The sequence below is a fragment of the Rattus norvegicus genome, chromosome 14, assembly GCF_021556685.1.
Source record: "Rattus norvegicus strain SHRSP/BbbUtx chromosome 14, alternate assembly SHRSP_T2T, whole genome shotgun sequence".
NCBI lineage: Eukaryota > Metazoa > Chordata > Mammalia > Rodentia > Muridae > Rattus > Rattus norvegicus.
Genome location: NC_141547.1, coordinates 15637893 through 15658926, shown reverse-complemented (window position 1 = coordinate 15658926; position 21034 = coordinate 15637893). Strand labels below are relative to the sequence as shown.

At 43.1% G+C, this 21034-nt stretch overlaps 2 protein-coding genes and 1 non-coding gene across 28 annotated transcripts in view; 2 read left to right on the top strand and 1 right to left on the bottom strand.

Annotated features, from left to right (window-relative positions):
• Positions 1 to 3350, top strand: part of Art3 (ADP-ribosyltransferase 3) — an 83980-nt gene extending 80630 nt beyond the window's left edge. For 20 of the 23 annotated variants that reach the window (XM_087582909.1, XM_087582901.1, XM_087582905.1 and 17 more), the window contains one exon: positions 1314 to 1704. In XM_087582909.1, coding sequence (XP_087439035.1) covers positions 1314 to 1444 — 131 coding nt within the window. In that variant the 3' untranslated portion in view covers positions 1445 to 1704. Of the gene's footprint in view, positions 1 to 1313 lie in introns of all 23 variants that reach the window. The other 3 variants (XM_087582898.1, XM_087582892.1, XM_087582899.1) reach the window with 1 other exon arrangement.
• On the bottom strand, positions 2904 to 21034 carry Nup54 (nucleoporin 54). 4 transcript variants are annotated; one of them, NM_001433875.1, is given in 13 exon segments: positions 2904 to 3697; positions 5060 to 5170; positions 5434 to 5553; positions 7119 to 7226; positions 9841 to 9934; positions 10323 to 10377; positions 11396 to 11592; positions 12516 to 12703; positions 14428 to 14654; positions 16940 to 17092; positions 17181 to 17264; positions 20191 to 20352; positions 20943 to 21034. In NM_001433875.1, coding segments are annotated over 13 exon segments (1695 nt in total). In that variant the 5' UTR covers positions 21010 to 21034; the 3' UTR covers positions 2904 to 3568.
• LOC120096791 (small Cajal body-specific RNA 4) lies at positions 16155 to 16284 on the top strand. Its single transcript, XR_015637761.1, has one exon.

Sequence of the window (21034 nt, the reverse complement as noted above, 5' to 3'; positions counted from 1 at the left end):
TTATAGCAGCCTGAAAAGGATCCCCAGTAAGATGGACCTGTAAAGGAATCAGCATAGTTCAGTTGTATGTCTCAATGCACAAAGCTTAAATTAATAAACAGAGTCAATATGAAAATCTGGGTTAAGGGCATACATGAAGCTAGCCCATTATAAGATCAAAGCGAAGAAGCAGCAGACAGATAAAAACTGTCTAGCATTAATTAAAACTTTCAGAATATACTTAGTTTATATGGCAAACTGCTCCAGGTTGTATGTCTGGTGGCACACTTGAGATCTGCAGAGGGTAAGTCTATGCTGCACTGTATAAGGCTACCCCAAGCATTTCAGATCTAGCGCCTAACAGGAGAAAGAAAGAAAGAAAGAAAGAAAGAAAGAAAGAAAGAAAGAAAGAAAGAAAGGAAGGAAGGAAGGAAGGAAGGAAGGAAGGAAGGAAGGAAGGAAGGAAAAGGAAAGGAAGGAAGGCAGGCAGGCAACGAAACAAAGAAATATTCCTTAAGTGTTGGCGTTAGCTCATGTGGGGCTGGAGTTCAATCACTGGAATCCATTGTTGGTGCCTGGACCCACCCTGGACAACGTCAGGACTGCTTCTCAGTGCAGACCTCCCCACACGTGCACTACCGTCTGCAGCAGCGTCCTGATGACCTGCCTGTTCACCTCTAGCCACAGGATAGCATGTTAGCTATTCTGGCATGCAAACTGACATGAAAATCTAGAAAACTCACTGCTGCTTCTCTTGGCTTCCTGCACGAATCCTGACTGGTTATTCTGGTCAGAAGAACCCCCAGAGAACTTTCCCTTCCCCATGCAGTCTGCTTAAACAAGGTGTAAATTACCTGAGTCCAATAAAACAAGCCGATGGCCCTGCTAGCCCAGAGGAAAGGGACCCAGCTTCCTCCAAAGCCTGAACACACACACACACACACACACACACACACACACACACACACACATGTACGCGCACACATGCACTGTCTCCTTTGAAACAAGACACTTGAGCATGATTTAAAGCAAATGGAAAGAGAATTTCAAAGAAATTCTGGAGTGCCTGAATGAGAAATAATTATCTTGGCTGCCTGTATAGATTTAAAAAAAAAAAAACAAACAAACCCATGAATTCTGAGTTAAAAAAAAAAAGGCCCAGACAGTGAGCCCTGATGAGACATCTGGAAGGGCAGCCTGACACCTCGAGGCTGCATTTGTATGCCCAAGTCCGGCTGAGCTTTCTCATTGAGCCTGGTGCGCTGCCTGCCACAGGCGGTGGATGCCCAGCACGGACCACAGTGACGTGTCCCTGACTGTGTTCTTTTTAACAGCTCCAGGTCTGGTTCCGGTTCCAGGTCCGAAGTCCCATCCTTCGTCATCCTCTGGCCATCGGCTCCTTCCGTCAGACACAGCATCCACCATTTTACTCATCGCTGCTGCTGTGGACTTCATCGCTCTATAGCTTGGAACGCTACCTTATTCTCTATCTGAAAGATGCTACGGGGATCCCACAGGAGGTCCAGAGAAAAAAATAGTTTTCCTTTGGACAGACTCACTGTGTAAAAGAAGAACTGTATATTTGTGCCTTGTTCTGCAAGTTAAAAAGCTGGTCCAGACAGTGTCATAGAATTAACTTTTCATTTCTGTATTAATTTTAGGACTGCAAAAATCCCAAAGCTGTATACTTAGATTGGATTCAATAAAAAGTTTAAGTTTACTAAATATTTTCCTGTAGAACTTCCAAATATTAAAAATCTATTACTAATGTTAGTGATTAACATGAATTTAGTGCCAGGATGAAGAGTCAGACTTCAAATAACTGGGTGGACAGGGAAAGTAACAGCAAGCTGCCACAGGCAGCCTCTTGTTGCCAGGAAACAGAGCTGGGAGAGAACTGCAGTCGGAGGAGGCCACTTAGGGACAGTGGGAAGGGCCACTCTGGGATCCCTTGGTCCCACTTGCTTCAGGAAAGTGGTTACTTTTCTGTGCATCTGCCTTCTGTCTTTCCTCCTCACCAAAAGAACTTGGCAGTGCCCTAGAGGCCCACCCATACCTCCATTATACCAGCACTCTTCAAACGTGCTACAGGGGAGATGAGCTCCCTCAGCCACCATCCGCCCGAGTAAGGGCTCAGCTGTCTACAGGAGGTGTGCAGAGCACCGGAAAGCCCTCTCTGCCCTAGGCTCCAAAGATGAGAACAGGCCTATCTTCTGAGCCAAGGATAACAAGCTCATGCAAAGAGAAAAAGCCACTGGAATTGCAACAAGCAGGGAAGTGAGACTGAAAACAAAAACAAAAGCACACACCCGGGGAGAGTGCTGCTATGTTTGCAAGGCACAAACACAGTAACTACAAACCCTAGCTGCCAACTGGAGAGCAGTTTAGTCTCTACAATAATATCGCCAATTCCGCTTCAGCAGGGTTCTACACACACCGCACTGCCCTACTGCCCCCATGTTAATATGACAAGAGTCAGGGTGCTCTCTCCTAACACCCTCAGTGTAAGCCAAAGCAACACACACACACACACACACACACACACACACACACACACACACACACACACACACACACACACAACTGCAGGGTTTGGAGAGGTACCAACAGGCCGAAGCCCAGGTCCGTTCGCAGTCAGAAGCTGTATGTAAAGCTGGCAGACTGTGGGAGAATAACACACTGTTGGACTCTGCCACGGTTTTCAGATCTTAAGAAATGGGGGAATTCTTCACCCTAGATGATGACTTTCATTTCTTTTTTTTTTTGGTTCTTTTTTTCAGAGCTGGGGACCAAACCCAGGGCCTTGCGCTTCCTAGGCAAGCGCTCTACCACTGAGCTAAATCCCCAACCCCGACTTTCATTTCTTAACCCCTAGTCAAAATATGTCAGCACTGACAAGTCCTTAAATAAAACACCAGACAGAATTACATAAAATTACAATTTAACAATTTATTTTAAGGATTTCATTTTTAGAAATAAAAATTAAAAAAAAAAAAAAGCTTGCAAAAGTGGTGATTTTGTTATATCCTAACTGGTTAGGTATTTTCTGTAAGTTCTAAATAAGTAAAATAATATAAAAATATATTTTCAAGTCTTTATAGAACAAAAGGAAAACCACACAAATCATTAAATACTTTGGGATTTTCTTTACTCCCACAGCTGATTTCACAGATATAGAAGCTGAGACGCATTTATACTCTGAACAGACTCTGAACAGTCTCCAACTGGCAGGGGATTAGCTTGTCGTGTTACGTAGGAAGCAGCTCGGCCTCATCCTGTGCTATGGGAAGAGTGGAGAATGACCACCAAGCCCCACGACCACACTTAACGCTGTTATAAAATGAACAACAGTGTTTATGCTCTGGGTAATACTTTTCAAAAAGTAAATACAGCTTTTAGACAAAAACTTTTCAAAGACTCTCTTTGAAGAGCTTTGTGGTGACCATTTCAGATTTAATGTACAGTAATTTCTGAGGAGCCTCAAACATCCCAGTGAGGAAAAGAACCCTTTTCCTGTCCATGTGGTCATCGTAAAGAAGGCCTGACGTAGCAAGCAGACAGCTTTATGAACCTCTGGACAGCGCAATGGTCAGCTAAAGACCCCGCCTCTGCTGTGGATGGTCTCATTCAGTCCATGCTCTACCAGCTTGATATCTTCCAGGTCGTCTTTTATGATGCTAATCAGGTGGCTAAGGCCTTCCTGTTGCTGTTTCAAATGCTAGAATCAATTAAGGAAAATAAAACATGAGTGCACTGTTCTGTTAAACTGCAAACCACTCACAATATAAGACTTAGTAAAACATGCACAGTGAGACAGCTCTGTCCAGCCATACAAGACACCCTGAAACCAGGTAAAACCAAACAAGTATGGATCAACAACATCACTCAAATATGATCTGTATTTTCAGACAGGGCCTTGAACTCCTGTCCTTGCTGCTTCCCGAAGGCTGAATTATGGGTGCACACTACCTCTGTTAATGTGGTGCTGGGGCTTGAATACAGGGCTCCATAACTACCAGGCAAGCTGTCTACCTACTGAGCCACATCCCAAATCCCAGCTTCTCAATTTAATATACACACATCGGGGTTGGGGATTTAGCTCAGTGGTAGAGCACTTGCCTAGGAAGCGCAAGACTCTGGGTTCGGTCCCCAGCTCCGAAAAAAAGAACCCCCCCAAAAAAAATACACACACACACACACACACACACACACACACACACACACACACACACACCATTCTGGATCGTGAGAAATGCAACTGAGGATCTGGGGAAGCCTGGGATTTACCTTTACTGCGGCCGCCTACATTCACACACACACACACACACACACACACACACACACACACACACACACACACACACACACACACACACACACACACCATTCTGGATCGTGAGAAATGCAACTGAGGATCTGGGGAAGCCTGGGATTTACCTTTACTGCGGCCGCCTACATTCTGACACTTCCATAGCTAGACATCCCGGGGGATGCTTGGCTCCTTATTGTTGGAACACTATGTGGACACTTTTAGTACAGGGATGTTGTGTGCTTTCCCATCACTGGCCATCTGTCACTCTGAGTCACAGGAGGGGGAATCATACAACACTTGTCCTTGTATGACTGCATATTTCAGCCCATGTTGTTGCATGTGTCAGAATTTTCTCCTCTTTAGGAGGAACGCTCCACTTTTGTGTATGTACACAGGTATATAAATGTCTGTCAGATACTTGCTGTCAACTACCTGGGGAGTATATATATAGAAGCAGAACTGGGTAGACATGGTGCACATACACTGAATCTCAGCACTTGATCAGCAGAAGCAGACTGATCTCTGTGAGTTCAAGACCAACTTAGTCTTCATAGTATGTTCTAAGCCAACCAGGGCTTCATAGTGAGACCTTGTCTCTCAAAAATAAGTAGAACTGCTAGATGACATGGGGATTCTACTTTTAATTTTTTGAGGAAGCAAGGTTTTTATATTTTGTTACTTAAGGTGCCTGAAAGTTACAATTCCTCTACATTCTAATGAGTGAGTATTTCTGCTGTGACAGATACTGAGTTGTGAACCGACACGTACCTGCTTGATCTCTCGTAATAGGTCTGCATCTATGTAATACTTTTCTTCAGATTTCACAGCTCCAAAATGATTCTGCATCCTGATCTGGGACATCAGTTCATTCAGTCGACCCTAAAAGTGAGTCAGAGACAAATGCTAACAATCACAGCTAAAGACAATCACAGCTACTCCCAAAGACAATGGCTGCAGAACCTCTGTTCAAACTCCTAGTTCTTTGTTTTGAAGCATTAATGAAGCATGACTGAGAACTTAGGGAGTTGTAATTAATGCAAACAAATGCTTAAGAACACAACTCAATACAGAATTCCTGTGATGGGACAACTGTGACAGACCCACCTTAAACAACCTGGCTGGGCAGACTTAGAAGTGCTTACTTTGAACTGAGTGGGTGCATTCAGCTCTCCTTGAATCGTATCTAGCTGAACCCGCAACTGTTCTTCCTCAGCCTGGATGGCATAGCCACTCTTCCTCTGGATTTCCTGCTTGATTAGGACCTATAAAAGACAGACACCAGTACCATCTAGTAGAACATTTAAAAAAATCCATTATGACTTGCTGTTAAAAACTGGCTGGAAACTAATTCAGGGTGCTTTGAAATCCTAGCACTTGGGAGGCTAAGGTAGGAGGACCACAAACCTGAGGCTAGCCTGAGGAACAAGGAGAGTTCCAGGCTAGTCCATGCTGCATAGCTGAGACCCTGACTCAAACAAACAATAAAAACCCAAAACATTAAAAAAACAAAAAAAGCAAGCGCTTTATGCTTACTCGTTAATAAAGCGCTTTACATGTATGCCTGCATTCCAGTTAATTTTCACGTCATAGAAAATATCTTTGTATAAAACATATAGAAACACAACTAAAAATGCTGTCTGTAAATTTACCTTTTTTGAACTCAAATACTGAAAAAGGTAAACAAAAATCATTTGTTATAATCTCAAGTAGCACAAGGTGACCTCAAGCCTGATTTGCAGATGACCCTCAACTCCTGATCCTCCTGCCCATCTCAGAAGTGCTAAGATTATATGCATGCCTCACAACATCCAGATGTAGTCACTCCCGATGTCAAGTTTCTAGCTTTCTAGTCACGTGAGTATCTCTCCGTGTTAAATACGCAGCCAAGCACTGGTAGAAGGTTCCCCACAATGTGGGCTAAACAGGTGAGTGGCTCCTGAGAGGCCTGGGGATTCTCTGTAGGATAAGAACATCCTAACGGATCAGACTCATGGACGATACGACCTTTAAGTGGGCTAAATATATGGTATGCAAATTATATCTCAATGAAAATTTTCAAAGAGGGAAAAAAGGAAGTCATCAACATTTTTCCTCAGAAAGATTAGTGACAAGAATTAGCCTTTTATTAGAATTTAACAACGGAATGAGGTGCTCTTGGGGTTCTTTCTCCTCGTGGTCTTTAGCAGCTCGCCCTGCTCCTCCCTTTGGTCATTCTTATGTTCTTTCCTAGGTTCCAAATCTGAAAGTGCACACCATCTTTATTACTCAGGCCCCCGTGTATTTAGGTCAACGCTTGTCACTGATGCTGGCCATCTCTCCCTGCCCACTGTTACTCTGAAGCCGTCACTCACTGACTCCTCGCCCTCTGCTTCAAGCTTACCCTTGTCTCTATTTGGCCCTGTTTGGCTTTGGCGTGCATCCCTTTGAAGCTGATGTGTGGCGCTTGCTTTCATGACAATTCATGACTCCAGGTTTTGTTGTTGTTTCCTTCCTTCTGTCTGTTAAACTGGTAACTGGTTTTAATCATTAATACACGGTCACATGCCCTTTCCTGGCAATCGAAAATGTTCTCTACTTTCTGAACCAGGAATGGGTGATTTTCTACCTTTTCTTGTACCTTCCCTATTGATAAGAAGTGAACTTTAGAATATTTTTCTCTCACCTCCCACCTGTATGATTTTTTTTTTTTTCTGGGGGTGGGGGTGGGGTCTTTTCCTTCTTTAAAAAACAAAAAAAATAAAACAAAACAAAAAAAAAAAAAAACCTCCTTATTTGGCCTATATTTCATATCAAACATCTTAAAAACATTGGGGATTTCGATTGTAACCTGTAAGGTTCTGTGTGAGAGATCCATCAGTTTCCTCTTGTATTGTGCTATTTTGGCCATAGTTGTAGTTTGATTCTTTTGCAGTTCACTAATATCTTCAGATATGATCTGTTGAAAGAAATGTTTTTGAGGATAAATCAAGTAGGACACAACAGCTGTTTAACAGGCACATCCACCTGTCCACGCCCAATCTGACAACCTTGCGATCCATCTCTCGACACGTAACTGTCTTTAATTCTGCATTTTATTATTTTTTTAAATTCTTTTTCTTTGTACGTGTGTACGTGTGCATTAGCGTCCAGAGAGTATACTGGCTCCCCCTAAAGGGGGAGCCAGAGGCAGTAGTAAGCTCCGTGGCAGTACGTGCTCTTAACTGCTGAGTCTTTACCTTGCCCCATAATTCTGTACGTTAGGTTTCCTTCTCTTACGTACCCCTCCCCACCAAAAAAAAGTATTATTCAAAGATTTCTTTAGACATTTAGTGATGAGACAACATACTGTAAAGACAACGACACTTCAGAAATAAGGTCTCTGAGTACTATTTAGGAACAGAACCAATAGCCAGGTCTGAAGGGGAAATGTTCAGGTCTGTGAGGCGATGCGGGTGTGGCTTGGCTTCATGGGCAACCAGTCTGAAGCTGTCAGGGCTGGGACCCAGTATAGCTCACACACTGGCATAGAATGCCTGGAGTGGGCAATCAGAGTGGGGACAAAAGGGAATGGTAAGAATCCTACAAGTGAATCATTTTCTTGTCCTTGGTCAGTGATGTTTTCTGTCTGTCCTCACTTTGCCCTACGCTAACTTTTCTTTTTTTTTTACGAGTATGAGTAATTTTTTAAAAAAGATTTATTTATTGAATATGAATACACTGTAGCTGTCTTCAGACACAACAGAAGAGGGCATCAGATCCCATTACAGATGGTTGTGAGCCACCATGTGGTTGTGGGATTTGAACTCAGGACCTCTGGAAGAGCAGCCAGTGCTCTTAACCACTGAGCCATCTCTCCAGTCCCGTCCGATGCCATCTTACTCTTAACAGCGTAGGTTTAATTTGTGTGTACTCACACGTTTTCTTTGAATACAATGCACATGTTTGTGCAGAAGCTAGGGTACAACCTCAGGTGTGGTGTGTTTTATTTTTTGAGATGAAGAACTCTCACAGGTCTGGCTGAAGTGGGCTTCAGAGGTTTACCTACCTCTGCCTCCCTAGCACGGAGATTACAGCACCGTCATGCCTGGTTTTCACCTGGGTTCTGGGGACGGAAATCAGGTCACAATGCTCAGCACTGTCACAACAGCCCAGCAGGGCACACTCTGTTGAGCATTCTGATCGGGTTTAATCCTGCACCTGTCCCTGTCATAATTCAGTTCTACACCACGGGAGTGTTAAAAGGCAGAACAAAGAAGCTGGACTATCTCAGTATGCCCCCTCTGGAGATGAGGACACTGGGGAACTGAATGAACCTAAGGGAACTTAAACCCTCAGCCCATTATGGCCTTGAACTTGCAATCCTCCTGCCTAAGCCTTCCAAGTAGTTGGGATTACAGGCCTGTAGCACCGGGTTTGGGTTTATTACTCTTTAATGAAACACCAGGACATTGTGACATAACAAATGACGTTCATCATCCACGTTTATTAACAATCTGGGAATCAGCCAAAAAAGGAATGTACAAGATTTTTAAAAGGAATATCTTAAAACTAGTTTAAAGGGCACAGACAGCCTCAGTGTTATTCAAGGATGAAATGAGTTAATATTAAAAGTCAAGTCTAGCTAGGTGTAGTGACGTACAATCCCAGCACTTCAGAGGTGGAGGCAGGGGAATTAGAAGTTCATGGCCATTCTTGGCTACATAGAGTTGGAAGGGAACAGTTCACACTAAAGGTGACACTCATGAATTTAGTGTGTGGCCTAACATAATGAAGTATCTGGAAAGTGTGCCACAAGAGAAAACACACTGGAATTTTGGGATAAAGAAATGCTGAGAAGAAAGAATAATTAAGTGTAAACATTTGTAGGAAGCACAGTGGCTACACAAATGCAGGATCAGTGGAAAAGGAGAAGTGCATTCACAGAACTGCCTGACAGACAGAGTGCTTCATACACAGTAAGCTCGCTCCTCTGTCTTATGAAATCGGAACTGCACGTAAAAGAATATGGAAGCGAGCCCGCAGTCAGAATACCCACAGTGCACTAGGTCTTGTGTGACTTTAGAAGTTAATCAAGGTTGGATCTACTAAGAAGCTGGATTAAAAAAAAAACAAAGGTGACCTTGAATAAATCTAGGCTATAAATCTAAACTCATAAAATAAGTCAATCAAATCAAATGTATGGGGCTGCAGAGTTAGTTCGGTGTTAAGAGCACTAGCTGTCCTTCCAAAGAACGAAGGTCCAATCTCACACTTGCACCCAGATTCAATCCCAGTCCCAGGTGCCTGCCACACTTTCTGGCTGCACAATGTGGTGTATAGACATCTATGTAGGTAAAGTCACACACATACATTCAATTTTTATAAAGGTCTGTATGTGGGTGGGAGGGGATCTACTGCCATAAGGAAGGCAGATGCACAGAGTCGTGGTCTGCAGTGGAGTAGTTCCCTGTACATGGTCAAGGTCTAACTCTGCTTTCCTTCCCGAGAGAGAGAGAGAGAGAGAGAGAGAGAGAGAGAGAGAGAGAGAGAGAGAGAGAGAGAGAGCACGAGATCGTAAAGTAAGCTCTTACATCTAATCTGGTCTGGTGCTGCTTAGTCATCTGGTCTTGAACCTTCAGTCTTCGAAGCAATTCTTTGAAACCCACCATTGGAACAGGAATTAATCTGAAATGCAAGGTCACTTTTCAGGATGCAGTGCTAAAACCAACAAGATGCATTTCATAATAGACTGCAGGCAATTTTACGATGAATTTCAAACCCACAGCACTAAGATCAATAGTTACCACATTATTTTATTCAGCTTCCCTATTTTATGAATAAGGAAATACAGTTCAGTCAAAAGCTTGCATCGTAAGTGCAAGTAGGTGACTAGAGTCAGATTTCCCCACCCCTACCAAGTTTCACCTCAGCATGCTGCTCACCATGGCAGAACTGTTTTAGAAAGAATGAAAATAACTCTCTTCAATGCAAGAGCATAACCAACTGCCCACCTTTGCGCGCATCCGTTCTGGTAAGGATCAGTTTGTACAGAAAATAATGGCGACACACTTACTTTTCAGAATCCGGGTTATCCACCTTGGCCTGTTCCCAAATAATGGGATCAACACCTACCACAGACAAAAATATTCTTTTAGAACATATAATTTTCTGAGTCTATGTTTGTATGGGAAATGTTTTCCCATTAGATACAGTTCAGAAGTCACATGAGAAATTACTTAAAAAAAAATCATTGCAAAAATTTTATAACTGCTAAGAGGAGGTATCTGTGACAGACAATGTAGTGCCTCTGGAACCCACACACAGCCACAAGTCACACAGGAAAGCAGCGAAGGGCAGAGGAGGTATCTGTCACAGACAATGTGGAGCCTCTGGAGCCCACACAGCCACAAGGCACACAGGAAAGCAGCGAAGGGCAGAGGAGGTATCTGTGACAGACAATGTGGAGCCCACACACAGCCACAAGGCACACAGGAAAGCAGCGAAGGGCAGAAAAAGGCTATTCACAAGCAAGTGTGGAAAGACATTCAACCTGGTCACCAGGAAAACTCAGACTAAATATTAATTATTTAACTGCTGGTTGCTACCAGGGACAAAGAGGAATTTAAAGACATATACACATGAATACTGTATAGGGTTTACAATAAAATCCATCTTCACGTACTAACAGGAAAAATACTAAGAGCATCTGTAAGTAACAAGGCAGGCGGCAGCAATGCACAGTGCAGAGCCTTTTCTGTTACATGTACACACGCTTACACACGCTTACATGTAAAATCACAGGCCCGGGTCAGCACAGCCCAGTGCTTCTGGAGGAAGGGAGCTGACCGAGAATTGTCAGTCTACTTAGGATATCTAAACTCTTTTCTTAAGTGCAAAAACATTCAAGTTTTACTTCAGTGCTCAGTTAAAACAGAGATTAACGAACCTAAAACATTTCAAGTGATTTACCTATAGGTAGAGGGATTATTATTTTTATCCTTCTCTAAAATTTCTAATAAACATATTAGCTATATAATTTAAAAGTACAGCTGATTAAGACATAAATATTCAAGAACACATTCTAAACGAGCAGACATGGATAGCTGGAACTAGCAACCGACCAGCCTGGCTCCATCCAGCGCATACCAGCAGGAGGGTTCTGTAGGAGCTGCTTGATCTGAGCAGGAGACAGCTCTGTTCTGGTCATAGAAAGGGTCACGCCAAGCTGCTGAAGCTGTGTTTTAATGTTGGCTTGCTCAAAGTGGGCATACAGCGTTGTCGCTGGAACTCTTCTCGAGGTGCCATTTGGAGAGCGCTCAACAATGTAAATGACAACTTCTGTCCTGGAGGAAAACAACAGATTTATGATACACCAACTACATAATCCACGGCCACACATACCAACATGGCCTATTGTCTTAAAGAACTGCTGGCTGAAATTGGAAATGGATTGTATAAGTCTTTTTTTTTTTTTTAAATTTGGAAAGTGAACCTTAGGAGTGTTGGGCACACTTGTAAATCAACTTACACGACAAAAGCCAACATGAGGCAGGTAAATAACAAGTGTTTTTTAAAAAGATTCGCTCAGCAGTATAGCTCTATATCAAATGCTTATGTTCTGCCTCACCCCGACCCCTGAACTGCTTACTCCCATAGACTGCCAGCAGCTTACGGCTGCCTGCTGCAGCCAAGACCCAGGAAGTAACCTGAGTCAGTCGCTGGGTGTTATTAGCAACAATAACGACATATGTCGTTTAACCATAATTATCCAAAAGAAAGCCAGCATGTTGCAACCAGGAATAACATGGCAGAAGGGCCTGGAAACTGGAGCAAATCACACGGTTCATGAATGAGCAGAGTAATCAAGCCAGACCTGGTTACACTTCCTTCCCAGCACGGAAGAGAAAGGCAGGAGGAGCACTGCAAGTATTGGGCTAACCTGGGCTACAGAGTGCATCTCTAGAGAGCAAGCACCAAGCAGCAAGACTGTCTCAAACCCACCAAAACCAACAGCAACAAAAACTAAACCAAAAAACCGGAGTTGGTTTTGAAAAGGCTCCAGTCACACCTTACTCCAGTCCTCTGTACTCAGCCACAGAGCTCCCTGCTGCTCCTGGGTAAACACCAGCAATCAACAAAAAGGGTAAAAAAACCCCTAAACAGTTCCATAAATACGCAAAAATCACCTAAAGAAACGTTCTGCTGAGATTTGTGTCTCAGCAGCAACAGAACCGCAACGGCACAACCCAGACGTCTGTGTACTTACTGATCGTCGGGCAGTGTCTTAATGCCCTCCACATTGACAGTGAGGGTCTGGTTTCCTCCCAGAACTTTATGCAATGATTCTACCAACTGCTGTTGTTGGCTTCTAATATCTGTTTCTTTTTTGTTGAAAATTAGAACCACTAGTCCATCTTCATCTTTGTTATTGGGCATACAACTGTAACCGACAGCCTGTGGAGCAAACGACAGAAAGTATACACAAGTGTTAGCACCAGACAGCTTAGCGTGTGCTAACGAGGGGACCGTTATCTCCCACCGTTCCTCGCCTGAGGATATCCCATTTACAGTCAAAAACTGCATTTCCAAAGAGTACATAAAGAGAATGAAACTAAAATTTCCTCTTCAACTAAAGAATTTTCTCTGAAAAAAATTCTTGTATTTTGGGGGGTTTCTCATACCCTGAAACAACTCTGTCATAAATATAACTGCAGAAGTGACAGACCAAGTGTAAGTACTAGAGATCTGACGCATGAGTCTTGAGCTAAATTTAAAAAACAATTTACAAATAGTACATGTTTAATGTACAATGACACTGTCAAGTTATAATGATATTAAGAATGTTATGATTTCATGTAATAAAACTTAATGAAACAAGTTATAGTGTAAATGAGTATGAAACTACATAGTATTTAATATGAAGAATTACACACTGCTAAGATAAGAATAGCTTAGATAAAGGAGCCCTTTGCCCTTTGTACTACATATATGCAACTTCTACAGAAGTATTTAAGTTCATTCATTCATACATTTTACTGTGTATGTTATAGAGCAACCTTTAAGAAAAGATGAAACATTTAAACGGATACTTACTTCAACCTACATTTACTACTATATATCTTATTGCTAAACAATGATAAAAGTTTGATTCCCAAGCACCCCCCACAAATAAAAAAGCAGTGTGAATATCAACTTGATCATAATGTATTGATTTGCTATGGCAAATGTACAGCCAGCTGACTGGTGGTGTAGCCCTACAACCAATCCCAACACTCAGAAGAGGTTGAAGTATGATGATCATGAGTTTGAGGCTAGCCTTGGCTACATAGTGAATTCAAGGTCAGCTTGGAACTATTACAGCAAGGTCCTCTTTGGGGAAAAAAAAGGAAAGAAAGAGAAATAAACTGTCAAGTACAGAGTCAAGTACAAGCGTACCTGACATTTCCACCATCCTGAAAGCACACTACCTGAAATGTCAGTAAGGTGGCTGTGCACAATGGGAGGCAGGACAAAGAAAGCAGCCTTTATTGTTCTAACAACAGTGACGGGCTTTACATGCCAAGGAGAAGCCCATGCCTGGGTTTGGAGGTACCCACCCCCATGTTAATGAACACCACCCAAGTCTAGTGACCTTTACAGTGGGTGACAAGCACAAGAGGACCCCTCTCTCTTGCTTTTTGTTTTCATATTTACTTAAGGGGCATGCCATGGCCCATACATGGAGGTCAGAGGACACTTTCAGGAACCAGTCTCCTCCTACCTGGTGGTTTGGGGGCGGGGAGGGGGGTGTCAGGCCACCAGGCTTGCTTGCATGCACACTCACCCAGAGCCACTTTTCGGGCCCTGGGTTTTTTGAGACATGGTCTAATGTACCTTCGGCTGGCTTCTTACTTGCTCTGTAGCTGAACAGCACTGACTTCTGCCCTATGCCCAGCCCTGAGAGCTGAGGTTCAGGTGTGTACACAGATCCAGCTCACCATGACAACACTCACAATCATACACAATACTTTTCGAAAGTCACTTTAACTTTATAAATGTTTGTAATTTTCAAATAAAAAGTAGAATCACACCATTCTCAAGAAATGCTAAAAAACCAAGCAATCACTTTTTAATGTCACTTTAATTTAAAAGTATCATATATTCACTCTTTAAATGAAGATCAAAGACACAGCTGATACCTTAAATCGGCAAAAGGGGTTTTCCTGTGTAAACTCCACTGGAGGAATGTTATTATTGAAATATCCTTTTCCTGTTCCCCAGAAGGCCTGCAACTGGTTCCACTTTGCCAAGATGGCATCTCTCTCATCCCCCAATAGCGTTGGAGCAGAAAGAGCGCTGGCAGTGTTGATGAGTTGGTTGGACTGCGCAGGGGCCTGTGCAGGCTGACTGAAGAGACCGCCTAAAGCTTAAGCAGAAAAAACAAACAAGCCCAGAAAACTTAGACCCAAGGTATGGTAGCAAAATAACATTCCCTCCCAGCAGTCCGTTTTGCAACTTATGGAATCGGTTTCTGTGTTATCTTACATATGGGTGAGAGTACAGCCAGGACAGGACAGGACAGGACAGGACAGGACAGGACAGGACAGGACAGGACAGGACAGGACAGAAGGACAGCAACAAGTACCGTCTGTCCAGAAAGCCTCTGAGGAAGTCAGAGGCCCAGACTGGAAATGGCTGAATGGCAGGTGAAAGCAGCGACAGCTTGTGGATGTTCTCAGGTGCAATGGCCCCTCAGGAGTACGGGGGCTGAGGTCGGGGCTGGGGGTGGTCTGCAGTGCTACAATCACCCACACTTGAAGCATAGTTACAGAGAAAGTCAGGCTGATGAAACTCGGTCAGAGCCAGCAGACACAGAGACCAGATGCCTCAGAGACAGTGCAGCGGACAGCATCTCAGACAAGCAGGGCTTTAAAACAAAACAGTGCTGCAATCCAATTTCCTCTTTAAATAGTATCTGAGAGGGTTAAACTGAAAATAGCATGTTCAACCATGTGTGTACCTCACACTTGTAATGCTAGCTAGGACTTGAAATAGGTAGAATGACTGCCAGAGTTTATGGCCAGCCTGGGCTACATAGTGATTCCAGGCCAATCTAGGCTACAGAGTAAGACCCTGTCTCAAAAAAGAAAAGAGCCAACAGAAAACACTATGTCCAGGGAATAACCAGATGTCACCTAAGACAAAAGCCAAGAGTGTTTGGTGAAGAGCAAAGAGGCAGAGGCACTTCCTAAATCTTACTGGATAGATTAGGAGAATTAGGCAACAATCAATCAGCTAGCAAACATCAGCCAACCCCTCAAATGGAGAAACTAGTCTGTAACTCTCAATGAGGATCATAAATGTAAAGGCAGAGTCTTCGTGCCTTCAGTTAGGATGCAAACAGGCCGAGGAGGATGGCTCAGTGGATAAGGTGGCTGCTATAGACTTGAGCAGGTGCAGCAGCACACCCTGGGGCCCCTGGAGACTGGGGAACCCCAGGAACTAGCTGACTAGTTGGTCTAACCAATTCACCATGTTACAGCTCCAGTGACTTGCTCTCAAAAAATAAGGTAGAGAATGGTTAAGGAAGGAAGACCGCCACGTGTGTACGTGTTCACTTGCTCACACACATAAAGTTTGACAAGTGAGATTCCGTGACATTAAGAAGCTTCTGTACAGCAAAAATAATTACAAGATGAAGATAACATAGAATATAATAAAATTTTTGGTAACAATTGATCCAATAAAATATTGATATCCAAAATATGTATTAAAAATTCAACATTAAAATAAAAATCAAGCAAATAATCCAATCAAAACTTAGCTCCCAGCAGCTAAGAATGCTTCCAGAGGCCCATGCTTGACTCACAATGAGCCAAAGTGCATAATAAACAAAGTTTAAATGCCTGACAGCCTAACTTTAAAAAACAGAGGACCCAGAAGCCTGAGTCTGATGAAGCAAGATTTTGCTGATACACTCCTAGCAACAAAGGGTTGGAGAGACAAGCCCTTATTTGGGGGCAGGATCACAGGGCTGACTGTATTACCCAACATTAAAAAACAAACAAACAAACAAACAAACAAACAACCATACAGGTGAGATAAAGGTCTTTACAGATGAATTCAACAAATGAATGAAAGAGTCTAGATGAACAACCCTACTTCTTAATCTGTAATAAATTAACTCATCTAAGTAACAATTAGCATTATTACAAAACCACATAGATACTGTACATCGCATGAGAAAGGATATCCTATGATTCAGACTTACAAATAAAACACTGAACTGTACATAAATGCGCCCCTAGAGCCCCAACAACTAGGAGATACAGATGACAAAGACTACGTGAAAGCTCCCAGCAGCTCGCAGCTCGCCCCAGGGAGCAGTGCTGTGCGGGAGGTGTGCGGCCTGCTCAGGATCTGCCTCCACACGGCCAGGGTGTGCCCCGTACATAATCACACGGCTGGGCTGTGCCCACGCACATAACCCAATAACCTATCCCTACACAGAAATCACTAATTTTCATGGCCTGACTTCAGTCCTAATCGTGCCAGTGAGTGTTTTTCCTAATTCCTAGCATGCATAAATACAGGACTTGGCTTTTGGAACTCTCTGGAACACACTTACAGTCCTTAAAACTAAGACCATCTGTATTTGAAGCATCGCTGTTGCTGCCACCGTTTTACGGTTGAAGCTACAATCCCACTTACAAGTCTGCTGCTGCTGCTGCTGCTGCTGGGTGTTAAATCCTCCGAATCCAAGTCCGGTTCCCAAGCCAGTGCCTAAACCAGTGCCAGTACCCGTCGATGTGCCAAAACCAGTGCCAAAGCCAAAACCTTTGTTCTGAGTGCCGCCGAGAAGGCCTTTCAATGAGAAACCAGAAGGGGATTAGCTAAAGACACTAACCTCCAGCACATGCTCATCTCTAGGTGACCTACGACAGCCTCTTACCTGTACTGCCTGTGTTTGTTGGGGCAGAAAAGCTGAATGCAGAGCCTGCAGTTGTAGTTGTTGTTCCAAATCCGCCAAACCCGCCTAATTAAAAAAGGGTAAAACATAAGGGTCCGTTTGTGCACACAGCATTGCATCCTCAGATTGTTTCCTAAGTATTTGCTAAATATAAAGGACAGGTTGATCCAAATTTTTATCAGTTTTCAACATCAGTAAAAAAATCCTACATTACTAATCAGAAGGTCAATGCATCTCAAGAAATAAATAACCAGGTGTTTTACACAGAAATAACATAATGCAATACGTATTCCGTTAACTAAATGGGCAACATAATTGATAAAAACGTAAGACGAAAATTATATATATCTATTTTTAAGCTAGCCATTACAAATTCAAGTGTCCATACGATTTAGACTAATAAAATTAATGAGACTGTTTACTGACAGTGGAGCTGTTTAAAGGGAATTCCAAAAGGCTACTGTAGAGGTGTGTGAGAGCATCACCACTCCTGTCTTCCCTTCCCCAGCAAAAATAGGAAATCTAGATCCTCTGCATAAAAGCTGGGGGCGGTCGCAGCGGTGGGGAGAGAATGAAGGGCTAGGTAAGTTCCCCACCACAACTGCATCTATAGCCCACCCAGTCTTTTCAAAACTCCTAGTTGAACTTGGTTGTTTTACGATGGGTTCAGTTGTTTAAGGAGTCGAACTGTAGGACGGCAGCAGATGGCTCTGCCAGCTCTGGTCTTCATCTTCCTGAATTATATCACGTCAGCTTACATTGCCCTCCATCTGTGTGAAACAACTATCCGAAGAAAACATACCAATATGTTTACCTCTATAAAACAAGAACGTCTTTCTGAAGGAAGGGAAAAAAATGAGAGGAATGGCAAAGCAGGTAGCCTTGGCTACCATGGGCCTGCATCACACTGAGGCAAGCTGACAGGTTCTATTTTTAATTAAATCTATAAACAATCGGTCTCAGAGTATCTAAAATATATGACTAGAATGACATGCCAAACTAATTTAAAACAAAGTATCGGCAGCAGTTACCTGGGTACAGATATGCTATCAAAGACTCTCACAGCACACATCTGAACCCGAAGTGCTGAGTTCCACTCCAGGCTTTCTGAGATTCTAACCTGAACCTCATCTATTTCTTGTAATAAGAGAGCCTCTTCAAGATTGCAATGAAGATGGGTATGGTACTATATGCTTGCAATCCCGTAAAGAGAGATACTAAATCAGGAGGAATACAACTTTTTCCCTGAGATGCCATTCTAGAGAGAAGAATTTAAATTAGTTTTAATCAATGTGGTGCTGTTTTAAATCCAGGACCTTGCACACTCGAGGCAGGCAAGTGGTCCATCACTATCCTGTACTCTTGAACTCTTAAACAATACAATTCAGATTTTAAAAATTATTGAATAGGCAATTGCACACATGTAACTTATAGACTCTACTGAATATTGCCAGCTAAACATTTATGAAACATCTAAAATAACTACTGCCTTTGGAGCCCTTTTAACTTCCTGCTTTAGAATAACTATGTTATTCAAGTTGGCTACACAATAAAAATGCTAGTCACTATCTTATCATGTTTCAAGTGATCAAAAATACTCTATTAGGGGGTTGGGGATTTAGCTCAGTGGTAGAGCGCTTGCCTAGGAAGCGTAAGGCCCTGGGTTTGGTCCCCAGCTCCGAAAAAAAAGAACCAAAAAAAAAAAAATACTCTATTAGTAATATTAGATCTGTATGGATACAAAAATGTAATTTTTAAAGCTCTTTCCTGAAGGCTAAGTTAATTAACCTATTTGAAAACAATGGAAACACACTTATATTTGTACAACTGAAAAATAACAGTGACAACTTCAAATGGACATGAAATCAAGCAAATACAAACAAGTTTATTTGTTGCTGTTAAGCTATATGGTTTGCTTTATTCTGAAAACATGAATTTCAAAATAAGGTTTGTTTTGCCCAGTGCCAATTTTAAGCAAACTAGGAAATGTAAACACGGGGTGGTGATATGTAACACTTCCAATATTTCTCAGTGAGTCACTTTATCTTTGGAATTACCAAGTATTTTCCACATTATTTCCAACTGAGAGGATAAAGTGACATAAACAATGCAAAACCAAGTGAATGGACAAAAATACCTGACTTTCCAAGTAAGTTTAGAGGTAATGTTAACCAAATGCATATAATTGGCAAGGGCAGGAGTGGCTTAACGGAACATAAACTATGGACGATAAATTCATATACGAGCAGCTGAGGATCAAGATTTTTCTAAGGGTCATATGTTGAGCTCACATAAGCCTAACTTAAATTGGGATATACACATCCACTATATTTATGTTCTGAAAAAATTTAGTGATCATCAAACAACCCACAGATTAAAATAAAAAAAAACTTCATCATCTTCTTTTTGAATGTAAAGATGTCAACCTTACTTTTTTGAACTCAATGTCATCTGGTAAATTAAACTACCATGGAGAATTTCCCAAAAATCCAGCAAAGAATCCACAATTCTTTCTACAATTATGTATCTTGAGGACTACATTCGAATGTGTTGAGTTGATGTTAGAAAAACAAGACAGGTCACTGCTGTTCGTATAAGACTTGTTTCTCTTGGAAACACAAGGACAATAAGATGAAATCCCGATGAAATATGTATAAAAAATGAAAAATGACTGCAGGAGTCCAAGAATCCCGGGGAAACGCTGACCTTATGCTAGAGCTAATGATTCAAAAGGCATTCCGTTCCAAATGCATTCCATCCCAAAGTTATCATTTTGAAGCTGCACTCTGTATGATTAAATGCAAATCCAACAAAGAAGTATTCTAAGTGTTTCCAAAAACCACATCTTTTAAGGCAGTCAAAACTTGAAATATACTTGATTCGATCTTCCTTATTAGACACGTGCCATTTATTCCCCCAAACTCTAGAAACAACGGAACATTCTTGGACTCCAGCCCCCATACTCATTACACACATGACCCGCAGTATCTACCTGCACTCGCCAGACTGTTACCAAAATTGAACGGAGTCGCCGAGGTGGTAGAAACACCGAAATTCCCAATATTAAAGTTCACTGCAGGGTTAGCGGTTAATCCGAAACCCCCAAAATTAAACCCACTGGCGGTGGAGTTGGCAGTCTCAAGCCCACCAAATCCTGATAGTCGTGGAGGCAGAGAAACAAAAAATTGAAAAGGTGAGAGGAGGGGAAGAGAAAAGGAAAAGAAAGCAAGATAAGAATTACAAGAATCAGCAAGAGGCTTCACAGAGTGAGCAAACCTGACCTGCACCGGATCAGGGGAAGAAAGTCGAGGTGGGGACAGACAGAAGGAGTGAAGGACACCAGGGGCCGGGGTCCAGCACCCCCCCGGGTTGGGGAGGGGACAGAGGGAACTGCGGGCAGCCTTACCCGTCTGGGCGGGGAGGAGAGGCGGACGAGGGGACACGGGGTCCCGGGAAGGGAGAGGGGCGTAGCCTCCGGCCTCTCTCGGGCGAACACCCCAATGGCGGGAAGCAACGCGGCGGCCGGGCCACGCGGGATAAGCGTGCCATGCGATCCCCAGGCCGAGCCTGAGCAGCCTGAGACCCACCCACCACCGCCGTCGCCGCCCGCCCTTTCCAAATGTCCCCAAGGTGTCGGGAGTGCCCGGGCAACCCCGGGACCCCCAGCCGGACCGATCGGATCGAGGGGGCGGGCCCTAGGCTTCGGTTCCTTGGAGGAAGAAGGTAGGACCAGGGCTGACTCACCCGCCGGTGCCGCGGTGGCTGTAGAGGTGCCCGAAGTGCCCGAAGGAGCCCCAAAATTGAATGCCATGTCGCGGGAGCAGCACTTAAGTGGT